This window comes from Crocodylus siamensis, chromosome 3 (genome assembly GCF_052110815.1).
Source record: "Crocodylus siamensis isolate JL-2025a chromosome 3, ASM5211081v1, whole genome shotgun sequence".
In the NCBI taxonomy this organism is placed as follows: Eukaryota; Metazoa; Chordata; order Crocodylia; family Crocodylidae; genus Crocodylus; species Crocodylus siamensis.
In genome coordinates this window covers 206,468,772-206,496,486 of record NC_143397.1, presented here as the reverse complement: position 1 = coordinate 206,496,486, position 27,715 = coordinate 206,468,772, and the positions used below count along the sequence as shown (strand labels likewise).

General features: G+C 41.8%; 1 protein-coding gene and 1 long non-coding RNA gene across 2 annotated transcripts in view; one reads left to right on the top strand and one right to left on the bottom strand.

The window, feature by feature from the left end:
* Positions 1 to 6,988, bottom strand: part of LOC149869373 (uncharacterized) — a 44,979-nt gene extending 37,991 nt beyond the window's left edge. The window contains exon 1 of the long non-coding RNA XR_016441468.1: positions 6,897 to 6,988. This is a non-coding gene — a long non-coding RNA (uncharacterized LOC149869373). The remainder of the gene's footprint in view (positions 1 to 6,896) is intronic.
* On the top strand, positions 6,569 to 26,752 carry LOC149869372 (uncharacterized). Its single transcript, XM_090040220.1, has 5 exons — positions 6,569 to 6,833; positions 12,702 to 12,838; positions 21,516 to 21,602; positions 22,712 to 22,867; positions 25,604 to 26,752. Exons 1-5 carry the CDS (start codon positions 6,824 to 6,826, stop codon positions 25,739 to 25,741), a joined length of 528 nt encoding a protein of 175 aa, XP_089896346.1. The 5' UTR covers positions 6,569 to 6,823; the 3' UTR covers positions 25,742 to 26,752.
* Positions 26,753 to 27,715: the final 963 nt, after the last annotated feature.

The window sequence follows — 27,715 nt, the reverse complement described above, 5'->3', positions numbered from 1 at the left end:
ATCTTAACCTTTTATGGAAGCAGGACATTGGCTGCCCTGGTTCTGCTGTTTTACCTGTGGCAGGTTAGGGTGTTACATCTTGTGTTGCATCAGGGTTGACAGCAGTTTTATGAAGAGTTTAGATTATGGATTTGGATGGTTTTGATAGAGAGCATCCTGGTTCAAGCAAGAGATTGGACTAGATGAGTTATAAAGGTCTCTTCTAGCCCTTCTTCCCTATGATTTCTAAGTGGAATTGTGAGAATGTAGGATTCAGCTCTGCAGCAGACTTGGTGCAGGTAAATCTCTATAACCAGCCAAAGCCTCCCCAACTGCACTGGAACAGCATGCAAGCATAAGGATCCTCCCCAAAGAGAGCAGTGTACCGAAAGCAGTAAAATTTCATTTTTACTGAGGTCCTTTTATAAAAGCAAATCAAATGAGAAGGAAACATGCACACATTTGGAGAATACAAATATTACCCACAGATAAAAAGCAAATCAATAGGCTATGTATGAATAAAACATGTGTGCCTTACTGTCAAAAGCACCACAAATGCTTCTTTTCAGTTAATTCAGAAGAGAAATACAAAAATGACTCAACATGCTGCAGGCTCTTCACCTGAGATACCTTTTGGGACATACAGGTAGTCCCCGATTTACAACATTTCGAGTTAAATTATTTCGCACTTACAACATTTCTACATTGACACCCTTTCAACTTCCTGATATCATTTTCAACTTTACAACGCTTGATCCGACGTGATGCGATGCCAGTGAACAAGTTTGCTGTGTCACCCATGTCCCTGGAGAACATCTATACAAACTTCCTTGAATATTTTCTTTAAGAAACCAGACAAGACTCCAGAAAAACCTGCAGCCAAGAGCACTTCAAAATGTCCAGCAAAGCCTATCTGTACTCATTTCTACCACATGCAGCATACAGGAATGTTTGCCAGGCACTGCATTGCTTGAAAAATTTCAGCTTTGCTAACAGAGCAAAGCAGCTAAAGCTTCTCCCTGTAAACAAGTTGGAATAGTGGGCAGAGCCAATCATTTGTGACAGTTTCCCAATATATGTACTTAAACTCCTCTTACAGATCCATCCCATTGGGTATCTCACTGGTATTTCAGCTTCCAAACTCCAAAATTTAAGATACTCAGAACATCCACACACCTATCACCTAATCCTTAAAACGCCTGAGTGCACCTAAGAACATGTTTACAGTGCAGGTGACATGTCAAGCAGCAACTTGCTGACTGAAGTGCTGCCAATTAATGGTGTTAATTAACTGTTACAGTGCTAATTTTTTTTTTTGCCTGCAGTGCTGTACAGATACAATTACAGAGCAGTACAGCATGTTTGAGCATGCCACACCACCTGACATGGTATATTTGCAGTGTAGATGCACCTTAAGACAGCAAACTGTGGGATGTCGCCTTTGGAAGGGGAATTCAAAGAGTTCCTAGGGAGGCCATAGAAATGGGGGCAGCAGCAAGAGGGAGAATATCAGAGGTTGAAGTGGGTGGGATCAGGGGCATTGATAGTGACCTGCTTTACTATGGTGGGACACAAATAGCCCACATTTGGAAAATACTGCCCTACAGGCTAAATTCTGTGTCGCTTTATGTGCCTAAATAGCACATACGCAGGCATATAACTGATGTTTTTAGCATTTATGCACAGTTTTGCAATATGGTAAAATACAAATCTAGATAAAAAACAGATATTAGATTAAAAAACTTCCCTCCTCTCCCTCCCCCGCTTGCTCTACCCCCACCTCACAACCTGTCATGCACCTAATTCCTCAATAGGCAAAAATTTAGCTACAGTCCTCGTTTCTGCATTTTCTGCTGGCTAGTTTAGGTAGCTCCTTGCCTGGCATGCAGAATCCTATTCTTAAGGACCTAACCCAATCTAAGTGTCAAGTACATCTTATTGGTGTGTTCTTTTAATGCATGACTGAAAGATAATTGTTATTTTATACTGAAGTCTTAGGTGTTTTCCCAGACTGTCTTTGAGAAGCCATTTTTCTTCTGTACTCTCACACTTCAACAAAGATAAAGACTGTACTTCAGAGTTTTTACATACAAATGTTCAGACATTACTCGTAGAAAATTCTTGTGATAAATCAAAAATTCTAAAATCAGACATTTCACTTTATCTTCCTGCACGCAAATTTATAATTTGCAAGGAACCTGTGCAGGAAATATATCAGTCACACTCCAAAAATAATCTATGGAAAGGTTTGCTATGACAATAATAATGGATCCCTAGCCTTGTTTTATATGCAGATAGTGAAAATGAAACCTGTGTGCCAGGGTTCACACAAATTCAAGACTGAACCCCATGTAAGCAGTGAGCAGTAGGTTGGTTTGGTGTAGAGTGCAAAATTGCCTAGAATATTTAACATTAATCCATAAAAAACCTGAAAACTGGAAAGTTCAGTTAAGGCTGTCATTAGTTATATGTAAAAATAAGAGCATGTGTGCCAGTAACCACACGTTATTGGATTCTGTTCTGTTTGTGTCCCAACTATGTTTAGTTATTTTATTCCAGAATAAAAGCAAGTTCCTCTTTTGCTAAATAAGTTTTAAAATACTGTTTTAATATTATCTCATAGATGAATACTGTTTGAAACATAATTAAAAAACAGACCACACACTAAGCTACATAGTTATACATCTGAGTAATTTCAGTTGGAAAGAAATTAATATGAATCTGTTACATTTCCAACCTTAAAAACGCTTAAGCACATGCATAATATTATTCAAATACATATTCAGGTCTGAGTTCTCAAATGTTCCACTGACTAATGTACATTGCAAAATAACTGCCCTTTAAATAGCTACTACATTGCACAAAGTTTGGACATAAGCAGGTCTACTTTTATGTTCTTTCTAGCGACATGTATTGAAATCAATTTAAAGGAACTGCATCCATCATCACAAATTAGCAAATTCATGAAGCATGATTACATACACATGGAGAATGTCACTGGCATCTTTGAATTGTTTGCTACATAAACTGCAGTGCTTTCTTGTGCTTTCCCCATTCTTTTTCAAATTATTTCCCTGTTATTATTATTCAAAGCTTAGAAGAAATCAGAATTGTGTATCAATGAATGAATGCACAAAAATATATGCATTAACATACAAAAACAAAGTAATGCTGAAAGTAAAGAAACAACTCTGAAAGCCACATACTCAAATCACTTTACATATTACTATTTTTAGAGAAGTCCATAAATGCAAAAATCATAAGAGTGCCTGATCCTGTAGCATTTCTCATGTAAAATACCTGAAGTCCTCTCCTTGCCACTCCTCTAAGTAAAAGACTGTATGATCGAGTCTTAAAATATTAAAGTATGAAACTATAGCATAGTCCTATTCAAGTTGGCAAAAATGTACTACTGGACAAACATAAGGCTCTTATGCAGCAAAGAAATCTCAATTTTCAAATTGATGTACATTAATTGACTTATTTAGGTTCAAATAATGTATGCTTTTTAAATGCCCTCAAATTAGCATTCATGACTTCTGGATGAAAATTATGTATTCCTCTAAATCCCGGAGGTTATTTACATTTAACTCTTTACAATGATATTTTTAAAATTTCTGCTTTTTAACATTTTGGTGGGTTACTGTGGTTTTCCATTTGAGTAATTTTAATGAATAAGTCTACTAAAAAATGGTAGTTGATTTCACAATAATCTTATTTTATCATATTCTATGCACCATATTCAGTTAGTCAGAGTTATTTTAAACAGAAGCTATGGCAATGTTTAAAAAATAAAAAATATTCAAAGATTAAAGAGGCAATATATTTATATTTGCCTTTTCTAATCTACTTTGTATAAATTAACTTTGAGTACTAAACCTTAATTACACATTCGTTGCTTCTACTAAATTGTGATGGCTGCATAGAAAGAAGCATTTATGAAATAACAGGCTTGGATCATGCTATCCAAATATTAAACTTAGGATAGACTCCTCCACAATAGAAGAAGCAATTGCAAATGCAGACAAAATAAGTATTGGACTAAGTTATTAATTTGTTTGTCACCTACATCTATGGAAAAAGCCCTCAAACACCACATTTCAACAGCATATGGCAGTACATTATTTAAATCCCAGATACCACTGAAGTCAGTGACAAAACTCATTGCTTTCTGTTGTGCTATTTTAGCCTCACTTTCATATAACCTTTTTGTTAAACTCCACAGTCAAATAATACAATACACAATATCGTGGTTTGAATTTGTCCTACTTCTTGTAGTGCTGTTTGTGAAGAATTCTGTATCTTTATCTTTTTGATAGACTGATTTTTTATGAGTTTATCTGTAACACTCAAAGCCAGATAGATATTTTACATGCTGTGTATATGCTAGTAGTTGTACAAACTACTTGATGCGTTTATAAACTTGGGGCCTAAAAATATAATGAGATGATAACATCAAAAATAAAATAGGCGTTCTTGCTTAAGTTTAAGTCAAGTTTTTGCATTAGGGTGTGAAGAAACAAGGCCTTAAAATGAATCTTTTCTATTCATTCATATTATGAGTAGTTTACCTTTATAATCCCAAGTGATCTACCCTTTTCAAATACCACCAACTAAAGCATCATAATACCCTAACACCATAGCAATCCTCATTCTAAATTTCCTTTAAATACCCCACAAACTGTTCTTTAGAAAAAGAAATAGAGGACCCCTGCATGTCAGCAAAATCAGGCTCCTTTTAACCAACTAATTCCAGTCTAGGAGGAGGAGGAGGGTGAGAAGAGACAATTTGGGGTGACATTTAATAGAAGAAACATGAAGAAAAAGAGAGATGCAGAACCAATAAATTAAATAAAAAATTCACCTCTCTCATTAACTGATATGAAAAACCTAAATTTTGGTTGTTGTTAAACAGGCAAAATACCCATTCAAATTTAAGACCCGAGAACAATTGAATTGGTGTGTCGGCTCCAGTCCAGCGAGAACGTCACTGTGAGCAGACTGATTTAACTGAGGGACCACCCATGGTAAACTTCTTGCATAATAAGGACCTTACTGATGTGAAGTATTAATTTTTCATACTCTACACTTCTGGCATGGGTTGGTTAGCAATGTTTAAATGAAAGGCTGAGAGAGATACCTACATCCCAGGAAAAAACTTATGTTCTAGACACTCCCCTAAGATGGAGAAAATCATTTAAAGAACAACAACAGAAGAGACAGAGAGAAAACACCCGGAACAGTCATGACCTAGCAGACAAGGATGCCCATAGGGACTACGAGAGGCACAGGTTCAGCTGCCTTTGCCTTCACATGTGAGTATGCTGTTGTAGGGTGGGAGGCAGACTTCAATTTCCTCCTGATACAGAAAGGTGTTTTCCTATTCAGCTCTATTTCAAACCATTTCACATCACTCCATATATGTAACGTCTTTCAACTTTCCTCTGCTTTGCTTCACTAATTCTTATAATTTTATAAATTTAGACAAAAGATACAGCCTTTCCACCTCTCTTTGGCACACCCTCCCAAACTATTCATTTTGCAATCAGACAATCAGAGAAAGTTAAGGTTGGAAGAGACCTCAGGAGGTCATCCAGCCCAACCCCCTGCTCAAAGCGGGATCATCCCCAACTATCTCTAGCTTTCTCTCTTAACTACCTCTATTTTGGCTCAACACACTTGAAAATTCCCCCAGAGAGGCAGTCAGCAATTTTTCATGAAGGGGCCAGGAGGAGAGACACCCCACACCTCAGAACAGCCTGGGGTCTAGACCAGCGCGTCTCAACCAGGGCCCCGTGACTGCACCCGCCGATGCTTCGAGTGCCTTTCAAGGGGGTGGCAGGAGCCACGCAGTGTTAGCGCGGCTAGAGGTGCCAGCCTTCTTCCCACGAGTAAACCCAACGATTTCAAGTAGGAAACCACAGAGCGCCAGAAACTTTTTGCCCTCTCAGGATCTTCCCAAGTTCTTTGCAGCAGAAGACTCGCTCCCTTTCTTTTGCCCTGACCTGTGCCAACCAAGCGCTTACAACCACACGCTACAACAGCTTCAAAGAAAGGAATCCAGAAACCCGGTTTTACGCAATGGATGCTAAGAGACCAGGAAGGGCTACAACCAAGCGCTGGCATTTTCTGCAGGAGGCGCTCCGACTCTACCGATGCCCAGAGCGGCGGGCAGGGGCCGGCGGGCTCGGCCCGATTTTAGGCTTGAGGCGGACGAGGCTTGAGGCGCTCCACCTGGAAGATGCCAGTTGTTCGCGCTCACTATGGGGGTGGCGACTACAGGGACGTAAGCGCCGTTCCTCTGTCTCAAAGCCCTGGCAACACAAGCCGGGCACTGGAACCTCTGGGCCGAGTCCCGTGGAGCAGGTCTGCGCCCAGCCGGAGCTGGGGCCACCCCAGGGTGCTGTGCCCGGCGGTGGCTGAGGCTCGGCGACACCCGGGCATGGTGCGGAGGCAGCCCGGAGCAAGGCACCGGCAGGGTCGCCGCCAGACCCCGCCCCCGCCCCCGAGTGACTGGGCGTGGAGCGTCGCGGATCCCACCTGCTCCCCCGCCTGGCGGCGCCGGGACCCGCCGGCACCAGCCCTCGCTGGCAGCGCGCGGGGCGGGGGCGGGCGCGGGGCGGGCGCGGGGGCGGCTGGGCCGGCTACCTCCGCACCTGCCGCCCCCGGAAAGCGAAAGCGGCGCGGGAGCCCCATGGGAAGCGCCAAGCCCGCCTGGGGGCCCGGCGCCCCCGAGGGTGAGCCCCGCCGCCAGCGGCCGCTGAAGCGCGGAGCCATGGCCCGGCGGCAGCCGCCGGCATGAGCGGGACGCGGCGAGCCGCAGCAGCGCCCCCCGCCCCGGACCATGTCCCATGGTAAGCGCCTCCCGCGCCCCTTCCCTTCCCTTCCCGGCCCGGCCCGGCCCGGCCCGGCTCCACCTGCCGCGCTCCTCGCCGCCGCGCCGCCCGCGCCCTTTTATCTCGCTGCGCCCGGGGCTTCCCCCGAGCCTCAGACCGAAACTAGAAGCTGCCGGGAACGCGGGACGCGGCCGGGAAGGGAAGGGCCGGGCCGGGCCGGGCCGGCAGGGAGGGAGGGGGGCAGGCAGGCGGCGGGGAGCTGCGACCCGGCGGGAAAGCAGCACTCCCGGCCCTTTGAAATCGAGGGAGCGAGAGGCTTGCCCGTTTCTTCCTCCCCTGCCCCCACACCCTTCCGTCCTCGCAGGTTGCCCCACGCCCTGAAAACCCCGGCGAAGCTGGGAGAGACGCGCGGGACCCTCCTCGGGCCCCCGGCGGGGTTGCGATGCAGCTTGACGAGCTGCCCGGCGTCACACCAGAAGCGAGGGACCGCCATGTACTGGGGCAGAGCATGGGCCCTGGCACCAGGGGATGCTGACAGCGGAGGGGACTGTGCAGGACTGGGGGTTTTTAGCCTGCTGTTCTTCTCTCAGTGCAGCCTCTGGCACTTAGGGGCTCGGGGTTCCAGTTCAAAGGCCACAGGTGCCCCTGACTCCTGTGCTCAGCAGCTATGGAGGCCCCTTTTCTCCAAGAATTTGTCCAACCCCTTTTTGAGGCTGTCAGCTTCCACCACATCTGGGGGCAAGGACTTTCACCGCGTTCATCGGGGCATCAAGACCGTTTGCCCCACAGGAAAGCTCCTCTGACCTTCTCCCAACCTGTCACTTGCTCCAGTGGTAGAGGTCACCCACAAAAAATACTAGAACAGTTAGTTTTCTGCAAAGACTCAGAAAGTGCCTATAGGTCAGAAACTTCATAACACTATGGATTCCTATCTAATACCTCTGAGTTTACGCTTAACAAGGCTAAATTGAGTGGCATCCTGTGGCACCCTTGAAAGGATCTCAAGGCACCCCTGGGTCCTGGCACAACACCTAGTTTGAGAATCACAGCTCTAAAGTCTGTGTGCGCATAAATATGCAGAGGAGTGCCTTGTAGGGCATTCAAAAGTGTGCTGGCTTATTAAAAGTGTGGGTGCTTTTGAAAGTCCCACAAGACAGCTGCCGTGCCCCTGTGAGTTATCTGCATACACTCAGTCTACTGCATTCCTTGCCCTGGATGGTGGACAGAATAGCTGGAGAATCTTACTTGGCAAAGCTGTGATTGTGACTTGAGGATTTCTGAGGGGGCTGCTTTCCCCTGCTGATTAGTCTGAGGTCTTTCATCCCCTCTGCACCCAACATGTGTAATCAAAGGGGAAAAGTTCTTAGGTAGCTTGAGAGATCCAGTGTACCTTGTTTCAGGTTGTGTCACTAGGAGGGCATGGGCATTATCGTGCCCTTGGGATTGTCAGCATTGAGGTGGGTTAAGGGTGTTCTCTAAATTAAATGGTGGGTGAAAGCATGGCATCAGGATTGGGTGAGTGAATGAATGATCATAAAGGGTGAAGCTGCTGTAAAATTTAGCATGAATAAGGTTGTTCCTGCTAGTAGCAAACAGGAAAGTACTCTTTGCTATCTGATGCCCCCTGCTGCTATGTGACTGTCACAAACAGCAATTTATGGGAAGGCAACATTTAAATTATTCAGCCTGAGATATGTTATCATTATTCAGAGCCAGACCGTGTGCTACTTCTGTGGCTCTCCCCAGCATAGGGACCGTAACCATACCTCACCTCACTCATCCTATCCCCTCCAAGCTGGTCCCCTTCACTTACACTAGCCCAGCCTCCAGCCAACTTGCAGTGGCCCACACCTCAACATTATAGGTCCTCATTTTCAGAGGTTTAAATTTGCATTACCCTCAGAGCCTGTCTCCTTGTCCTCACAAACTGATCATGAAGGGGGAAGGAAGTTGAGCTGAAATCCTCCTTGAGGTGTCCGATCCCTCCAATGTTTGATGCACAAACAAAGCAAGAAGGATTCCAGTACCCTCAAGAAGAAGTAGTGACTCACCATAGATCATAGCACGTGTGAGTGGGGAAAATGTGTTTTTTTGTGTGTAGCCTGCATGTATTGTAATTCCTTTAGAGTGAGTCCTGTACACAGTTGCTTATCCAGCTATCTTAACCCTTTTCTGAGTAGCATTTTCATATTGCTTCCCCTAAGAGATAGTTGGGTACCATGTGCTAGCTGGAGGAAGTGTTGTGTGATTCAGACTTTTTCCCTAGATTCTAAGATACATACAAAAAAGTTTGTAGAACCTTAGTTAACTTAAAAAATGCTAGGTTTCTTTCAGGGGGCTGTATTATCTTGCTCAAATAACCCAACATTTAGATCACTATGTTCAAATTACCCCAAATTTGGATCACTAACTTTTCTTTTCCACACCTCCATCAGTCACACAGTTTCATAGATTTCATAGACTTAAGGGCTGGAAGGGACCTCAGAAGATCATCAAGTCCAGCCCCCTGCCCCAAGGGCAGGAAGTTAGCTAGGGTCAAAGGTTCCCAGCAAGATAAATTTGAAAAAATTTGCATAAACTTATGGATTTCAGAAAAGTTGATGTTTAAACAGAAAGGGGTTCCTAATTCCATTATTTTAAAATAATTTGTGTTGCCAGTAACAGGGGTGTGTAGGTTGTAGCTGTGTTGGTCTAAGGACATATGTAGACAAAGCTCTTTGGGTGAATCTGATATCTTTTATTAGACCAACTTAAAGACCAACTTAAAGGGCTTTTGAACCCAAAAGCTTGCTTAAAAACTTTTCCAACTATTTAAGTTGGTCTAATAAAAGATATCATATTAACCCAAAGAACCTTGTCTCTTGTCAGTAACAGCATTTTTCATCTTAGAAGCATCAGGAAAATTAAAATTTCCCTCATTTTGGTGGAGAATTTGTTGGAGGTTTCATACTGCAAGCAATGAACCCTCTCAGTTAACTGATAGGAAGCAGATTGACTCCATGGAAGGTTTCCTTTCTTCAAAATGTTAATTATGCAAGAGAGTAGAGGTGCACCAATATATCGGTCGCATATCAGATCAGCACTGATAAAAGGAAAATTAACAACATCTGCAATCAGCTTTTTTTGGCCAATTTAGCTGATAATGTCACCGATAATGTCACTGTATGCAACTGCAGCATGCATGCAGCCAAGAATGCACCCCCACATCCCCTGCAAAAGCCACCCGTGGCTCCCAGCCCCAGGATCCTATTCACTGCTCTGGCTGGGCAGCCCCTGCACTGCTTCTGCCCCGACCCCCCATACCTCTCCTCCCCTCAGACTTACCAGCAGGACTGTGCTTTCCAAACTGCTGGGCTGCATTCCTGTAAATCAGCTATCAGATCGGTATCGACCAATATGGCTGGTTAATAATTGGCTATTGGTATCAGGCAAGAAAATCTTTATTAGTGCATCCCTACAATAAAGGTAACTAAGTTTTTAAAACTGTAGGCACAGTCTTAGTACAGCAGTCATCTCAATTATGTATCACTGTTATTTCATGTGATGGTATAGTCTATCAGGCCAATTAGGGCCTACTGTTCTAAAATAAAACAATAAATTACAGAAAAGCAAAAGAACATAAAATCAAGGATTTTTTTTCTTCAGTTCTTAAAATCTCCACTTGTGATGTGCTGCTAAATAAACTAGGTGCTGGAAGCTGTGGCTGCAGTGTTGTTGCATACTGGTGTCTGTAAGAGAAGTGATTAATTTCTGTTTGAAATCACTTTGTTTGAAATCACTCTTTGTATTTATTACATTGATTACAGATTGAGAACATTCACTGTTTTCCTTGTGAAGTATAATGCAAAACATTTGTAGATAAAATATCCCATTTAAGTGGTTCTGTTACTTAAAACTACTATTATTTTGAACTAATAACTATTATAGTTTCTTGTCAGTAATGGAGCCAACATGTATAACAGAACTTGAAAGAGCTCCCTTGAACTACCATTCTTGCATTTTTCTATAAATGTCAGTTCTGAGCCTTCGTTCGAAATCTAGGCATCAATTTTAGAAATGAATGAATCTCTGTATATGCAGTGGCAGATCTCTCTGTCTTCAGAACTCAAAAGGGGGCTGATTGAAGAATATTTCAGCTTTATCTCCCAACTTGTACAGCCTTAGAAATATTATGAATTTCAGAAGATTCCAAAGGCAATTTAAACCAGACTTTGTGAAGTATTTAGGTGTGTATACATGCACATTAGTGCTTGGTAGGATTCTCATGAAGTCACAGAAAAGTAGAGCTAGGAAGCACTTCTGAAAGTCATCTAGTCAAAGGGCACATAAATATTTTGAGAAGTTCTGCAAGACAGCTATTTGTCTTCTTTAGAGGCTTAAGTAGCCTTGAAAATCTCGCCATTGGAAGTTGCTGCTTTACCTAAGTGGAGCCCCACTGATCTCTCTCGAGAACTAACCTGTGTGCCCCAAGTAATTTGAAAGACTTTCACTGTGAAATCACAACTCCCATTCTGAAAATTAAATTACTTGTAAGTATGAGTCTCAATTTGGACATATGAAACTTAGATTTCCAAATACAAATATTTGGCCAATTATAATGACTGTGGTTACAAGTACAAATGCAGGTGTAAACACTTGCGCTTGACACTTTGATACTGATCTTCCTATTTGTGAATTCAGATTGGTTTCTACCTCCTCAAATATTTATCTTACACTGGTCTGCATTTCACCCAATAAAAATACCAGAGCTGATTTAATGATGGATTTATCTAAACCTGTAATTACTTTAATTCCTCTCTTTCTGTGCAAGTGGAATAATATTATATGGCATACTGTGATGCTATAAATGAATATTATACACATTCATGATCCCAGAATGAGTCAGGAAATGCGTAATGAGATGTGGAGCCTTTTGCCTTTATTGTTTAATGTTTACCATTTTTGTTTAAAACCAGCTTTTACTTAGTTGCTATGGATTGTTTCCATATAATGGCTTTTTGATGCCTGAGGATATAACTGGTCAGATACCACTGTGGCAGATGCCTTAGGCCTAGATAAAGCTATATAAATTAGTGATACTTAAAAAAGAAACCCAAAAAACCCAAAACCTCCCAGCAGAGAATTAAAGTCAACATGGAATTTGTTCAAATAAAAATTGTTGAAAAGAGTTTTCCAGTTACATTTCTACGAAAGGTACATACATCACCATCAACCTTGTCACATTTAGCATTATCAGCAGAGAGGGTAGACACATCAAAGTTTAATTTCCATCTTATTTCTAGGGGTGCTTCTTCTCTAGGGACTGATTTGGATAGATAGAGGGAGGGTAGGGTAGTTGTTTCCTAAATAAATCAGACCAGTATGCTGCATGAGCATTTTGGGGGGCCTTACCATGCCATAGCAGCCAAGGGTAGACAAAATGTGGCCAGAGGGCCACATGCAGCCCACTAGGCTATTTTATCTGATCCACTGAGCCCCTAAACAATTTAGAAAATTAATATTTATCTGTCCCTGGATGCCTGTCATGTGGCCCTCGATGGCTTGCCAAAGCTCAGTAAGTGGCCCTCTACCCAAAATAACTGCCTGTCCCTGCCATAGCCAGACAGGAGAGAATCACACCTGCAAAGGGCAGCAGTGTAGCAGTGCGCAGCACCCAACTTGGTGGTTGGAGGGGAGGTGGATACCCTTGGAAAAATATACTCTGAAACCACATTTGTTTACTTTGTGCCATATCCAAAGTAAATGTTTAATGTGTATGTTATTTGATAGAGTTGTACAGTTAAGTCCCATTTAAGTTACTTAAAAAAACTACAGTATGTAAGATCTACTTGATTACACTTTCTGTGGTATTTTAATATGTATTTAATTGATGTTGTTGTAATCTAGCTTTTTTTAGGTCTACCTTTCGTTTTCTGCTGCTATTGCTAGTTCTGTTGCTAGCATATTCATCTTGTAAATTGGAAAGTACAGCTGAAATACGTGCGAATTATGAAAATATCCTAATCGACGACATTAACATTCTGGTAGGTAGTAGGTTTGGGGTTATATATATACACACACACACACACACACACACACACACACACACACACACAGAGTAAAATTTTTGTTTTCATAAATAACTTACAGGTTAAGACATGCCAAATTGCACTTAAAAACACACATTTAAAATGGGCATGTAGGTTTATTTAATGGGTACAATGGCCCTTACTCTAATTTGTACCCACACTTGTTTATGTATGTACTTATCTGCAAGTGCAAACAATATCATTCAATGTAGATTGTGTAATACCTTACATTGGAAAGCTTTTATGCAAGACCTGAATCAAAGTCATCTCAAATACAGTTTGAGATGTGCTTGTAATTCCAAAAGTAGGGATTACAAAATCTAAAATTTGCTCCTTATTTGAATTTTTCTTGGAAGTTTTGCACCCTCTGCTGAATGCAGGTGAAAGCAGAGATAAAAACTGGGATCAGTGTTAAAAATACACTAGGTGTGTCTACATGAGACACCAACAGCAACTACACAGGAACCTGATACTATTGTGCAGTAGCGTCGCATAGCAAAAGGTGTTCACCAGCGTTACTATTTATTTAGTACTTGTATGAACAAGTACTAAATAAATGTGCAGTAAGCACTGTGCAGTAGCATGTCATGTAGATGCGGCCATGGATTTCTACCTCTTATTCCCATCAATAATGCATTCTGAAAATAGTCACCTAGTTAAAACTATTTCCTTACTAGATGGCAAACTAGATTTAGTTAACAAGATTTTAGGTAAGGAATTTATTTATTTTTAATTTGAGGATTGCTCGTCACTGAAACATCTAGCAAGCCATACAAATGTTCCATAATCCATATCTGTTGAGGGTTTTTAATGCATATTTTCATTAACAGGCATGAACACAAAATCATTTAAAATCATTAATAATTCAGACAATTTCCATAATATTTAATCATGATCATTTTAAATTATAGAAGTATCTTTTAAACATTATCTTAATAAATTCAACATTTCCTGACAAGTATAACAGATCTTGTCTCTTACTATAAACAATTTCCATATAATTTCACCTACTAATCTATTTATTTAACCAGTAAAGAATCACAAGGGCTTGGGATGTCTAAAAAGTAATAGTTTAGAATTCACATTTGATAGTTGCTGCATACCTTGTCCAAACGTAAATACTTATCTCTTCCATGTTGTGACTATAGATGGTAGATTATTACAACCTTGCAGAAGATATCAGTAAAATCACAGCATTACAGGGTAGGAATGGATCTCACCAGTCATCTGATCCAACCTCCTGCATGAATGCAGGCATGCTAATCCTAAATCATCCCTGGCCAGTATTTATTCAGCCTCATCTTGAAAACCTTCAGTGAAATAGATTTCAAAACTTCCCTGGGAAGTCTACTCCACTGCCTGATTGTTCTAATAGTAAGGAAGTTTTCCTTGATATCTAAATCTACTTGGCTGCAATTTAAAAGCCATTGCTTCACACATCCTGCCCTTTTCCAGCAAGAGAGAACAGTTTTATCGGACCAAACTTAAAAACTATTCTGCTCTATATCACAAATTGTCATCGATTGCATTTTACTGGTCCAACAAGACTAAGGCTGTGTGAAGCTTTGGTGGAGAGTCAGCCCGATTTGATGGCCAAATCTCCAAGTCTGAATCGAATCAGGAGACCCTTTAAATCTCTCTGAAATCCAAATCAATTCAGAGAGGTTTGTAAAGATTCAACGATTTGGACATAGACACAACTTTAAATGTTTTTTCTGCACACCTCAAGGTTCTAGGTAGCTTGTGAATGCTGAGGTGGATGGAGCGTCCCACAGGAGCATGGGGGACACCCCCGGCTTGGCAACTGGTGCCTCCTGGGTCTGGGGGGGAGGTGTAATGGGGGGGTCCCCCACAAACTTGATGGCAGACCCAGAAGGGGCCAGAAGTACTTCCGGTCCACTTTCAGGTTCGCTGCTGAGCACACAAGGCCCTTCCCCCCTGCACTCCTGTGGAACGCTTCCTCCACCCTAGCATTGCAGCATTCACGAGCCGTGCCTGGTACCTCAGGGTATGTAGAAAAAACATTTAAAGCTGTGTCTATGCTCGAATCGCTGATTCGCCAAATCAGCATCGAATCTTCAGATTTGGATTCAGCTGAATCAAATTGGGACAGTGATTTATTTTACGCACTCCTAAACTAGACCATTTTCTTAGCTCAGTATAATTTTGTAAGCTTGGCTTACCAAAGACATTTGTCTTAAGAGTGATCTTTTTAGAACAGTGTATCACTAAACTGGAATTTTTGGTTCTGCCGTACAAAATGGAAATCAAGGCAATTTCAGGTAAACAGATTCATTTTTTTAAAATAAAAAAATAAAGTGGTATTCAGCACCTTTTTCAGAAGTGAAAACACTAGTAAGATGGTAACTTGTCTGTTTTCTCTTCACGCTTATGCCCTTGCCCTATCCTGCAAAGATTTATACATGCATTTCTCACTTTTCCTGGGAAATCTCAAGTCCTGATACAGGAATAAAATAGGATGATTATTTATTCTCCAGAGCCATTCATTTTTGGCTCATCTGAAAAAAGTTCCATATAGTTACTACAAATTGCTGTCATTACCCTGAGCAAGAAAAAATTGGGAAAATAAACATGGCCATACTAGAACAAACAAGTGGTCCTTTCACTTGTATCAACATCTTGTATCTGACAGTAGCAGGCAGCTTTTGCTTCAGAGGAAAATACAGCAACCTTGTAGTGGACAATTATAAAATAATCAGCCAATGGATGAGAGGATGATGTGAAGGTGAAAGTTTATACAACTTAAAATGTTTTCATATCCAACGTAAATTGATATTATAGATTCAAAGTTCTATTTTTTTTTTCTTTTTTGGAAATCTATGTAACTTTTGCCTCAGTGTTAGATACTGATGTGTAGTGAATACCACAGGTTACATATGTTCTATACAAAAAAAATTATGATCAATTCCAAATTTGTTGTCTTCGATTTCATTGGAGGTTTCCTCTCTCTTAAGAACAAGGGGACAGGAAACTTTCTCTATGCAGTTTATTCTTTGACAACTGTATGATGTACAGTCCTGACTACTGGGTGCTCCTTTATTATTCATGGATGACAAGAATTGATCTGCAAGTTGACAAGGAGGCAAATCCCCAGGCTGCATGAAAGACACTCTTGGTTTACTGTGGAAAGTTATCTTCTTTCCTAATGTATTTTGACTCACTCAGAGCTCAAAAATACTTTTGCTCCTAACTTATGCCTCCATTTAATTTCATCGCTGTTTTTTGGCAGAATTGTTTCCTGGTGAAAGGTAGTTAATTTACAACTTTTTGTCTTTAGGCAGGCATTCGCCATAGTATATAGGAAGATAAAATACCACTCAGAAAACACACTTGTTCTTTTTTTTTTAAAAAAAAAACATAGATCCATTTGCTAAATGGTGGTACAGTGGCTGAATTTAATATGACTATTTTTGTTAACAGCTTAATCGTTTCATTTTAATGCCACTCTCCATTTATGCCAGCTAGCACAGCCAGCTGTTCCTGTCCAATGCAGTGTCCACTGAAATGGACACTGCAAAGACGTTCATTGCCCTTAGTGTGTCCCAACTTATTTTGTTCCACCTTTTCCAGTTTATACTTCACTTCTGCTAGGGAATCAAATATTATTTGGAATGAATACATTTAGGCCAGTGGTTCTCAACCTTTTTAGATGTACAGGACCCCTTGGAAAATGCCAGCTCTTAGTTTTCACTCATTTTTTTTGACTACAGAAAAATAATAGAGCAATTCTTCTGTTTCAGTGAACTCAAAAAGACCACAACAGGGCAGCATGTTTTTAACACTGTAAATTCCTAATTGAAATCTCTGGGTTTATGTTGTGAACCACGTTTGCAAACTTAACAGAGAAGATATTACATGGTGCCCCACAGAACACTTGACAGGACCTCAAGGCATGCCAGAGTGCTGCCATAGCATCCTGGTTGAGAATCGCTGGTGTGGGCCAACTATTATTTCATATCCTATAACTTTTTCTGAAATGTCTGCATCCATCCTCATTCATTATTTACCAGTAGCCCAACAGACTATTTCCCTGCTTACATATTACTTAAAAAAATATTTTTTTTATTAATAGCTTTGTGTCCCTCACATTCATAAAGCAAGTTGTAGTGGAGTGGTAATCTTAACAGGATAAATTTGCCTGTAAAGAGCTCCCCATTAGTTCAGCTATACTGAATATAGTGCTAGAAAGAGCCAAATTAGTATCTCTACACTGCTCTAGGTTGTTTCTTCTGTGTTTCATTTCTTTTGTTGCTTTCACTTGGGTAGGATTTTTATAAAAGCTTCATGTTTGGATTGAATGATTTGTCAAATGTCTGCAGTGTGATCTTGTTTTCTTTTTTTCTTCAGAGTAAAATCACAGATGGGTATATGTTATGGTTTAATTTTAGATCTTTCTTGCAGAATTCAGAATAATTTTTTTTATTTTCTCAATTTTGGCCTTAGAGTCCTTTAATAGATTTTTGCTGTTGTATCACAGGGCTACTTTCATTTTCAAAAAAATGTAAAAGTGTATTATACCGTGGTCATTTAGCAGTTTAGCAATAAGCTTCTTTTGAACCAATCCCAACATGATTTTCTTTGGATTATATCCAGAGTAGCTTCTGCAGTTATTCCAAGAAGTTAAGTAAGATGCTGAGAAACTGCTTCTGTAAATTTTGTAGCAATATGTAAGAAAGTTTGGGATAAATGGAGGAAAAAAACAATCAAGCTAAGAAAAATTCTTAATTTTCAGAGTTTTTTAATGCTCCTTGGCACACTGTGTAAGCTCCTATTTGTCTTGTGTCTTCCCTGCAGCATTAGCTCAGGCTATAACTTGAGGGTTGCCCCTCATCTGGCTTCTTTTCACACATAAAGATCTCTACTGTGCATTAAGTGATGCTTTAAATTTGAGGTCATTGCAGTGGTCTTGACACAAAAGCAAGCAGTTACCCTAGGTCAGCATTTGCTCAGGACCACCATCACCTCTCGCTGTGGCAGGACACTGGCCCCCCCCCCCAAAAGGACACACCCAGGGAAGGGAGAGTCACCTCAAAATTGGGCTCCATGCTTACAAAAATATCTATCTGCGCCCTAGCCAGCTGGTTGCTCTGGCATAGACTAAAGCTCAAGTGCTGTTAATACTGAAGCAAGTGATTGAGTAGGGCCATAGCAAATGAAATTTCCACACATTTTGTTAGCTATTTGATGACTATCAAAGCAAATAATTCCCCTGACTGGCACAGAATTTAAAATGAACTCTGTATAATCACAAAACATTCTTTGGAGAAATGTTGCCAAGAAAGGCAACACAATATGCAATGCATTTCCTTAAACTTAAATACACAGGCTAGAATTATCAGCCAGCTTAATCTACAATAACCATTTAAAAACACTGCTCTAAAATATCTTTGTCACACTTATTTAGTTTAGAATCTGTGCAATTAAAAACTTCTTGTAAAGATTGATTGATTGATAGATCTTCCTAAATAACTCTAACATTAAATATAGGTTGTATCACTCTATGTCTACAAAATGCATTTGGTGTTGTCTGACATTTGTACATTCAGGTTAATTAAGGGGGCTATCCAACTGAGGTACTCAATGCAGATTTTGGTTGCTGCGTATCCAAAAGTTACTTTTCAGGGTTCTTTGAAAAATTGGTATCTAATGCTGCCTGCAGAGCTTTAAGTTCCATTAACTTCATTGAAATTAAGGTCAGTTCATCACATCCCAGCTCATCTATGTTATGCAGAGTCTAAGTATCTAAGAGAGAAGTAGTGTTGGAATGAGGGTTTTACCATGATGATCCATAGTGAGGGGGGCAAGGTTTGGTTTTGTTTTTTTTTGGATGGTAACTTTTATTGGATGACTTGTAGAGTTGGGAGAAATCTTAGACAAACTTTTGGACAAAAGGTACCTTTTTCTCAGGTCTTTATTGCAGCCACATATGCCTCTCCCTGCTCTCTGGCATTAACCAAAACACAATCATTGGCACGTTTCCTGAAGAAGATATGCCAAAGAATCTCTGTACCATTAGGTCAAAAGTTGAAACTGATTTTCTTTTTCTATGTAGTGTAGCAATCCTCTGACAAATAGAACTGAAATCACTGACCTTTTTAAGCTGAAGTAAAAAAAAATCCTCTATGTCCTTTTTTCTCCTAAACTCCAACAAAATGTACATTCCTCAGGTCAGTTATTTCCGAAGAGACGATCAGTCCCTCCTAGGAAAGAGACTGTCTTTACTGCAATGTTACTTCCATCTAGGTTCTAGATAGTTTGAGAGTAGTCACATTTGACTATATCAAAAACCAGCACTCAAGACTATTAAACTTGAGAGACCAGAGGAAGGGTTTTTTGTACCTGAAGTCTTGTCAAGAGTCTATCCCAACCATACAGCTGGTCCAATAAAAGATAGTACCCACAAAAATTTTTGTCTACTGAATATAAGAGATGTTTTGTGTGCACATAGGAGTTAAATTAGGGGCAGCTCTCCAGTTTAGGGTGAAGAAAAGCCCCAGTTACCTTCACCTCTCTCTGCTGGATACTCTCAACTCTCTAGAGTTCCTATCAATTTTATCTACTCCTCTTCCCATCTCCTGCCAGCACAGATCTAGGTTCCCCCATCCACATCCTTTTCCTGTGCTACAGTTCTGATCCCTGGCTCCATTTTCTCCAGCTCACACACCCAGCCCCACATTGCCTCATGCCACTATTCCTAACTTCACATACTTCCTTTCCTTCCCTGCTCCCTTTTTTCAGTCTCCTGCCCAATGCATCTTTAAAGAGAGCTCAGTCATCCAGGACCTCTTAATTCCTCACTTCCATCAGGTCCTCACTATCTTGAAAGAACTGAATCTCTTTGTCTGAAACAGCCCCTCAGTTGCCCTCTCTTCTTCTCTCATACACCCTGCCCTAGATCAGATTGTACTGGAAGTAATAGGTTTCTCCACTCCTACCCTGCTGCTTTCCTCCCATTTCCCCACACTTCCTTTTTGGAACAGCAGTGCCTGCTGCCCCTTTGTATTATCTGTTTATAGTCCATCCAACTCCTCCACAATATTTTCTCCTCTCTCCGTCTTTCACACGCTGTCATGCACTCTCAGTGACTTCGTCTTCCACATTGACTGCATTTTTACTCACTCTCGCATCTCTGGTCTTCAGTCTGGTTCAACTCCCAATCCCCACAAGGGACATTCAACTTAGTCTTCACCAAGCACTTCTACCTATTGAACCTCTGCTAACAAAGTCTGCGGACACTTCTTACATTTGTAGCACTACATGTACCTGTATGGCATACAACTGTAGGTGGTGCCTAGCACCACAAAAAAGTTTCAGTTTAAAACAGCATTGCTTTATAGAGTTGTGTTTTGTAGTGCCACATGTAATGTGTGAATCATTAAACATTGGACTACAGAGGGTCTGTCTTGGTTACCCAGTATCTCAGTACTTGGCTCACTCTCCCTCTCCTACGAGGGGGAGGGAGAGTGGCTGACTCCTTGATAGCTGGCTAGGAGAAGAATGGCAGCTATGCCGGGGCCCCCTAATGCTGGAACAACTAAGGGCTGCCTCGGGGCAGCAGCAGTGCAAACACCTGCTGCTGCTGCTGCTGCCACCGCCATCATCACAGGGGGCTCTCTTTGACAGCTGCTGTTTCAGGATCAGAACTGGGACCCAGGTGTGGAGCAGCATCAGTCAGAAAACCTGCCCTCCCCTCTTCTGCGAGCCAGTGAAGGCTGTTAAACACAGCTCCCTGCCTCTCATGACAGAGGGAAAAGAGGACATCTTTGACATGGGCTGCTTTCCAGCAGCTGCCAGTTACTCACTGACAGCATGTCCCCTTCCCTGGCAGGGAAGAGGGCAGGTTATCAGTGATCTGGCTCATTCCCTAGTCTCTCCCAGGGAAAGAGAGCAAAGGAGTAATCCTCTGTTTGCCCCTGGCTCAAGGGAGAAATCCCCAACTTTTGAAGAGACTAGTGCTCCAGATAAGAAGCTGTGAACATGGGTACATCCATCTTAGTACATCATTTACAAATGAACATGTTTCCATAGCAAATGTTTAGTTTCTTTGAACCTTACAGAAGAAATTGGTTTAATGGGAAGCAGTAGAAAGAAAAGGAAGTAACCTGTTGTACAGAGACCAGGAGTACCTGGGTGGCAAATGCAAGAGTGAAAGAAGGAGAACGAGAGAACGAGCGCAGGCATAAGATTATTGGTGATGAAAAGGGCAACTTAACTTATCTGGGGAATTTAGACAACTTTCATTCATGTTTAATGATTATGCGTGCCAACAAATCCCCTATGTGCCTTAAACATCTCAACATACATTTCTTTTTCTTAAGGGGGTAAACAGCATGAGATTTATAGGCTAACTGAACTTTTAAAAAACTGTTTAAGACCTGCGCAATGAATCAGAATCTGTCATTTTAATGTTATAAATAGCTGTTCTTTCAAACTATGGACAGACTCTATCTTCCTTTGCTTGCTGCCAAAAGAAAGTTCAGAATTGTACATTTCTTCTACTACAATTGATAACCTCCCATAAAACAGGGGATTTCAACTCACCAGCTGTTAGCAAACTCATTAATCAATGAGGAGAAATACAGTCCATTACATGCCATATGCTCTGTTACAGGTAAATATGTCTGCAAGAACTTGTGACTTGTACTGCAAAAGAAAAAAAGATGAATATTCCAGTGCGATTTTCTGCAATGATACTCAGGTAAAACACAACTTTTCAGATTTACTCGGGCTTGGATTTTCTAAAGTTCTTTTCTATATAATCCAATCCCTTTGAGACAAATTCTGCACATGATTAAAGTTATCTGTAACCACAGCAACCCTCATATTCAGATCTTGTATTATAGACCCATTTATTTCCATATGTTGTGGGCACGTAATTATGCATACTGCATATAAGCTTTTGCTTTGATTTGAAACTTTAGTAATTCTACATCCAAATACTGATTCTTTATCATTATTCTCATCTAATATGGAATTGAAATAGACTGCCTTATTGTATTAGTGAGCTGATTAAAACAGATTAAGGTCCCTGTTGCACATTGCATATATTATGCAATTAACTGGTTAATTTCACAATACATTTAGACTGGCCACATGTGCAAAGTAATTATCACATGATAAAAATGTCTGTCCAGCTATAAAAAGAGCCAAACAGCTATATAGTGCTTGACAATGTTTAACATTCTATAGCTGCTTTCTATCCAGCTTTAATTTGGATATGTACCAGGGCCCTTAAAGACTTCCACACGTGATTTTATTTTTTCCCCCAGAAAAATATTTTGCTGGGTTTCTAATCTGTGCCACCAAACCTGTATTTCAGATATCGACCTTTAATTGTGTAAATGTATGACCTTATATTTCAAGGCATCTTTCATAGATTTGCGGTTTTCCATAATGAAGCAGATTTGTAAATTAACCTAGAAGTAGAAATATTCCTTCTTAGAAGCCGAAAGTAGTCAGGAGGGGGAAACAATCTCACTATTGTGTACCCAAGATATACACTTGTACACACAAGTATATACATACTTTTCATAAACTCAGAATAACTTTTAAAATGTACACTTCTGTTACTTAATATCTTAAAAGTAATAGCTTAAGGCAAAACTTAAACCTGTAAGAGGTAAAAGCATCAACTTTAGATGTTCCACAAACTTTGAAAATGTAATCTAATTAAGCATGCTATTCATTAGAAGAAAACAGCGTAACAGCTGTAAAATATGGCCATATTCCTTAAAACAGCCAGTGATGCATGAAATCTGATGCCACTCACACTCTCCAAAGTATCTTTTCTTTTTCACTTTTCCACAGGAAATAGTATCACTACAGATCATGGCGTGCAACTTGCTTAAGTTGTTACATAAACAATATAACCAAAAACGCAGGGGAGAGTTCTATCGCAAAGCAGCTGAAGTCTCATGTATGACATTAGATATTATACAAGGCCTTTGTAATGAGAAAAAAGAGGTAAGGAGAGTCTGCACATTGATCATCTTTGTTTCATTTTAAAAAGGAAACACACTCCTTTTTAAGGTCCTTGCATATAGAAAGTGGTTACTTTCAGCTCAAATTCAGTGCAATATAAAACACATATGGTATCACAGAAAGTTAGGGTTGGAAGAGACCTCAGGTCATCATCTAGTCCCAGCCCCTGCTTAAAATAGGACTAACCCAACTAGATCATCCCAGCCAAAGCTTTGTCTAGCTAGGTTTTGAAAACTTCCAAGGATGGAGCTTCCGCTTCTCTGGGTAGCTTGTTCCAGTGTTTTACAACCCTCCTAGTGAGGAAATTCTTCCTAATATCTACCCTAAATCTCCCTTGCTGCAACTTGAGACAATTACTCCTTGTTCTGTCATCTACCACCACTGAGAAAAGTCTAACTCCATCCTCTTTTGAACCCCCACTCAGGTATTTGAAGGTTGCTATTAAGTCCCCCCTCAGTTTCCTCTTGTCTAGACTAAATAAACCCAGTTCCCTCAGAAATCATGTGCCCCAGCCTCCTCACCATTTTGTTGCCCTCCGCTGGACTCTCTCCAGTTTGTCCACATCCTTTCTGTAGTGGGGGCCCAAAACTGAACACAGGACTCCAGATGTGGTCTCACAGTGCTGAATAGAGGGGAATAATCACTTCCTTGACTTAATGGCAACACTCCTACCAATGCAGCCCAGTATGCTGTTAGCCTTCTTTGCAACAAGGGCACATTGCTGGCTCATATTCAGCTTATTGTCCACTGTAACCCCGCGGTCCTGCAGAATGGCTGCCCAGCCAGGCAGCCCCCAGCCTGTACTGGTGCATGGGATTGTTCTGTCCTAAGTGCAGGACTTTGCACTTGTCCTTGCTGAACCCTCATGAGGTTCCTTTTGGCCCAATCATTCAATTTGTCTAGGTTACTGAATCCTAGCCCTTACCCTCCAGCATATCTACTATTCCCCCCGAGCTTGGTGTCATCTGCAAACTTGCTGAGAGCACTCTATGCCATCTTTCAGGTCATTGATGAAGACATTGACTAAAACCAGGACCAACCCCTGGGACGCTATACTTGATACTAGTTGCCAACTAGACATCGAGCCATTGATTACTACTCTCTAAGCCCAATGCTCCAGCCATTTTTCTATCCACCTTCCAGTCTATTCATCCAGCCCATACTTCCTTAGCTTACCTGTGAGAATATTGTGGGAGACTACATCAAAAGGTTTGCTAAAAGTTAAGGTCACCATGAGTTTGCAAAGATGATGGATAATGGCTCTGCAATCACGTCAGCCAACTCCTTCAGCACCCTCAGGTGCATCCCATCCGGCCTTGTGGACTTGTACACGTCCAGCTTTTCTAAGCAGTCTCTAACCTGTTCTTTCACCACTGCGAGCTGCTCACCTCCTCACCGAACTGTGCTGCCAGGTGCAGTAGTCTGGGATCTGACCTTGCCAGTTAAGACTGAGGCGAAGAAGTCATTGAGCACTTCAGCCAGTTCTGCATCTTCTGTTGCCTTGCCCAATCCACAGTCACCCATGCCCCTCGCTCCTGATTCACAGCCCCCTGCCAGTGCCCCTCACTCCAGACCCACAGCCTTCTGCCCCCCAGCCCTGCTGTTGCCCCTTACCTCCAACCCACAGTCTGCTGGCACTGCCAGTGTGCCACACACTCAACCCAGTCACCTGTTCCATCCCCCTCACACCTGATCTGCAGCCCCCTGCCCCCCTCCCAGCCCTGGCTGTGTTCCTTACCCCCTACCCACAGCCCCTGCTGGTGTCCCTCATTCCCAACCTGCAGCCTTCTGCCCTGCCCTGCCTCCCAGGCCTGCCATTGCCCTTCACTCCTGACTTCTAGCCCCTGCACCCCAGCCTTGCCCGTGTCCCACAGCCTCTGCCCCCCCAGCCTTGCAGATGCCCTTCACTCCTGAACCGCAGACCCTGCACCCCCCAGCTATGCTGCCCAAGCAGCTCCCACATTGCGCACATGCAGGCTCACACACGCACTCTGAGTGTCTCTTATGTGGGAGCTTGCAGGAGCCTGCGTGGGGAGCACGTGACCCCCAACAGTCAATCATATTGCCCGCTGCTCCCATGCAGCCAGCCCGGGACAGCAGAAAAACCGGTCATTTGCTATTATTTTAAGAACCTGCCTGGATGCAGCACAGGGGGCCAAAAAAGAGGACATGTCCCAGAAAACCCAGATGTATGGCAATCCTAGCAGAGAAGGCCAATCTAGTCATGTTCTATAGCATTAGTTCAGGTAACAGAATCAGTATGACCATATCAGTTTGATGCTCATACCATAGTACTAACAGTGCTTTGTATTTAATGTGCATTGTTTAAATTAGGGTAAGTACATATGACTTTATTCTAAGTCTACATGCTTAAACTGAGCTCGCTATTTTTCTTAGGTTTTTTTTTTATATGCCTCAACTAACCTGAAGAGCATTTGCTTGCAAGATCTTTAATAAATATTTAGGAGACTTAGGAACGTGTATTGATTCAACAGTTGGCAGGCTTTCCTCTGAGCCAAACCTGGGTTCTCTGACATGATATCAAGGGGCATGAACAACAATGCGTTTAGAATGAAATCTGATGCAGTCAAAGATTCCACAGCATTTTTGTAATCTGTGGCCACTATATCATTTATTGAGATGTAATTCATGTTTTAACAAGTGCAGAAAAGAATAAGCATGTCTCAGTTAATAACTAAACCTCTTCTGTTTTTTTAGATGTGTCAAGAGTCAAATCTACACAAACAGGGGAAGTCTCCTGGAAAAAAATGTCCTCAAGAAGTATGTGCATTAAAAATATATATATCTAGCCTTCAATCCTGCTGGAATAAGTTTGAAACAGAAACTATTAGGTAAAACTCCAGATTTAAATATGCAACCTTGCTCCTTTTTCAAATGGCATTACTACATAACTTTGCACTTTACATGCATTCTTCAAGTATCTCTGTCTGCTTATCCAAATATTTTGTGCCCAAGTCTTCATTAAAGTAACTTCACCTTGTTTCTGGAGACAAAACCATTGGAAACAGATAAGCAAGACTGTTGAAAAACAAGAAGTGGAAACTGGCAACCTTATTGCAAGCAAAGACCAAACAGAGAAAGCTGTAGTCCCAGCTGTATACAGTGGAAAGTACTTAAAATCTATTCCTATCTACAAATCTACATCCTGTCTGAGTAGCTTCATATAATTTTATGATGAGAAGACACTTGTTGGTGCTAACTGCAATAAAAATCTTAGAAATCACAGACAAGGAGAACAACATATCACATGAATATGCTTTTATACATCAGGGATCAAAATTAAGAATTTTGTCAACAAATACTGGCTCCTAAGACTGTTTCACAGATGCATAGCATCTTAAGTACCAGCCTCTGATGGATTCGCAAACTGATCTGGCAGCCAAAAAATGGGCAGGAAAAAGAAGACTATGGAGCTGATTTATTAATAAAAGCCAAGGAAGGTACATCAGTGCTGAAGAGATCTAGCACCGAAGTGGCTGAAATAGCTGGAGGCAAGACAGAGTAAGGACTGTGGAATGGGGGAAAAGGGAACTCCTGAATGTGAGTAAGTCCAGCTGATTGGGAACAGCACTACCTTTGTGCATTTGATGTTCACAGAGTTAGATGCAGGAATAGTCAGAGTGGCTTACAATGATTTTGATTTTTCAATATATATTATTTTACACAATGTTAATATGTTAAACAAATATGACTTAATATGTATATGAATATTTTCAGAGAATAATATATTGGCATTTTACTAATAAAATGTTCATATTTAATTTGATGAATGCAAAAATATTTTTATAGTTGTTTTTACAACTCTTGCAATGTATTTCTTTGATATAACTTTGATAATAAAAGCACTTATACCCACAAACTTTTTTTTGGCATTGATTTCTGTGGTGCTATCTTTTATTGGATGAACTGCATGGTTGAGCTAAACTTAGACAAGTTTTTGAACATGATGCATTCTTTTCAGGTCTCTTGGTTTTCTTTGGCCTTGCTATTCCTTATAATCAGGGTTTCTGGTTTTCTCCGATTTAAAAACTGGAAATACTCTGATTAAAAACCCAAAATCCATGATAAAAATTAAAGGCTCCCCACAATCTCAACAGCCCTCCTGATGCCCCTCGCAACAGCCCCCTAGACCCACAGACATGCAGGCACAGACACCCACCCAGCAGGTAAGTGCATGTGAGGGGAAGGGGTGGGGCAGGGGAAAGGGAAGGTGCTGGGGGGGGGCGTAGATCAAGAAGGGGGGGGAATGTGCCCCTGAGCCCACTCCTAGGAGCAGGGCCAGGGAGTGAGGGCAGGGGTGCTACTCTGTGGGCCACACACGTGCCAGCTGGCCTGACAGGAAGTTCGCACATGAAGGCCACTACCACAACTCTGCCACTGCACCCTGTGTTACCATCCCACAGCCACCTGCACAGCTTTGTGGGCAAGTCATGGCAGTGGCAGTGCAGTGGCAACCACTGTGTGTGGGCCACATATGTGCCTCCTGGCTGGGGGGTGGAACAGGGGGCTTGCATGCAGCGGCATGCGGCACAACTGGCTGCATGGTTCCGTGGCAATGCAGGGTGGTGGCATCTGCACGCAGGCTGGGTGGGGCTTTGTGGGCAAGCGCTGCTACCGTGGAACTATGCCCTTCTCCCCTGGATCCTAGAGCTAAGTGGGGCTTGGGGGCTGTGGGACAGGGCCGGGGAAGATGGTTGGGGGCCGAGGGAGTTGGGGGTGCTGCCAGCCCCAGGCAGCACACAACAGCTGGGAGCAGGGCCGGGGGGTGAAGGCAGGGGTGCCCCTCTCTGAGGGGGGTCTTTGCAGACA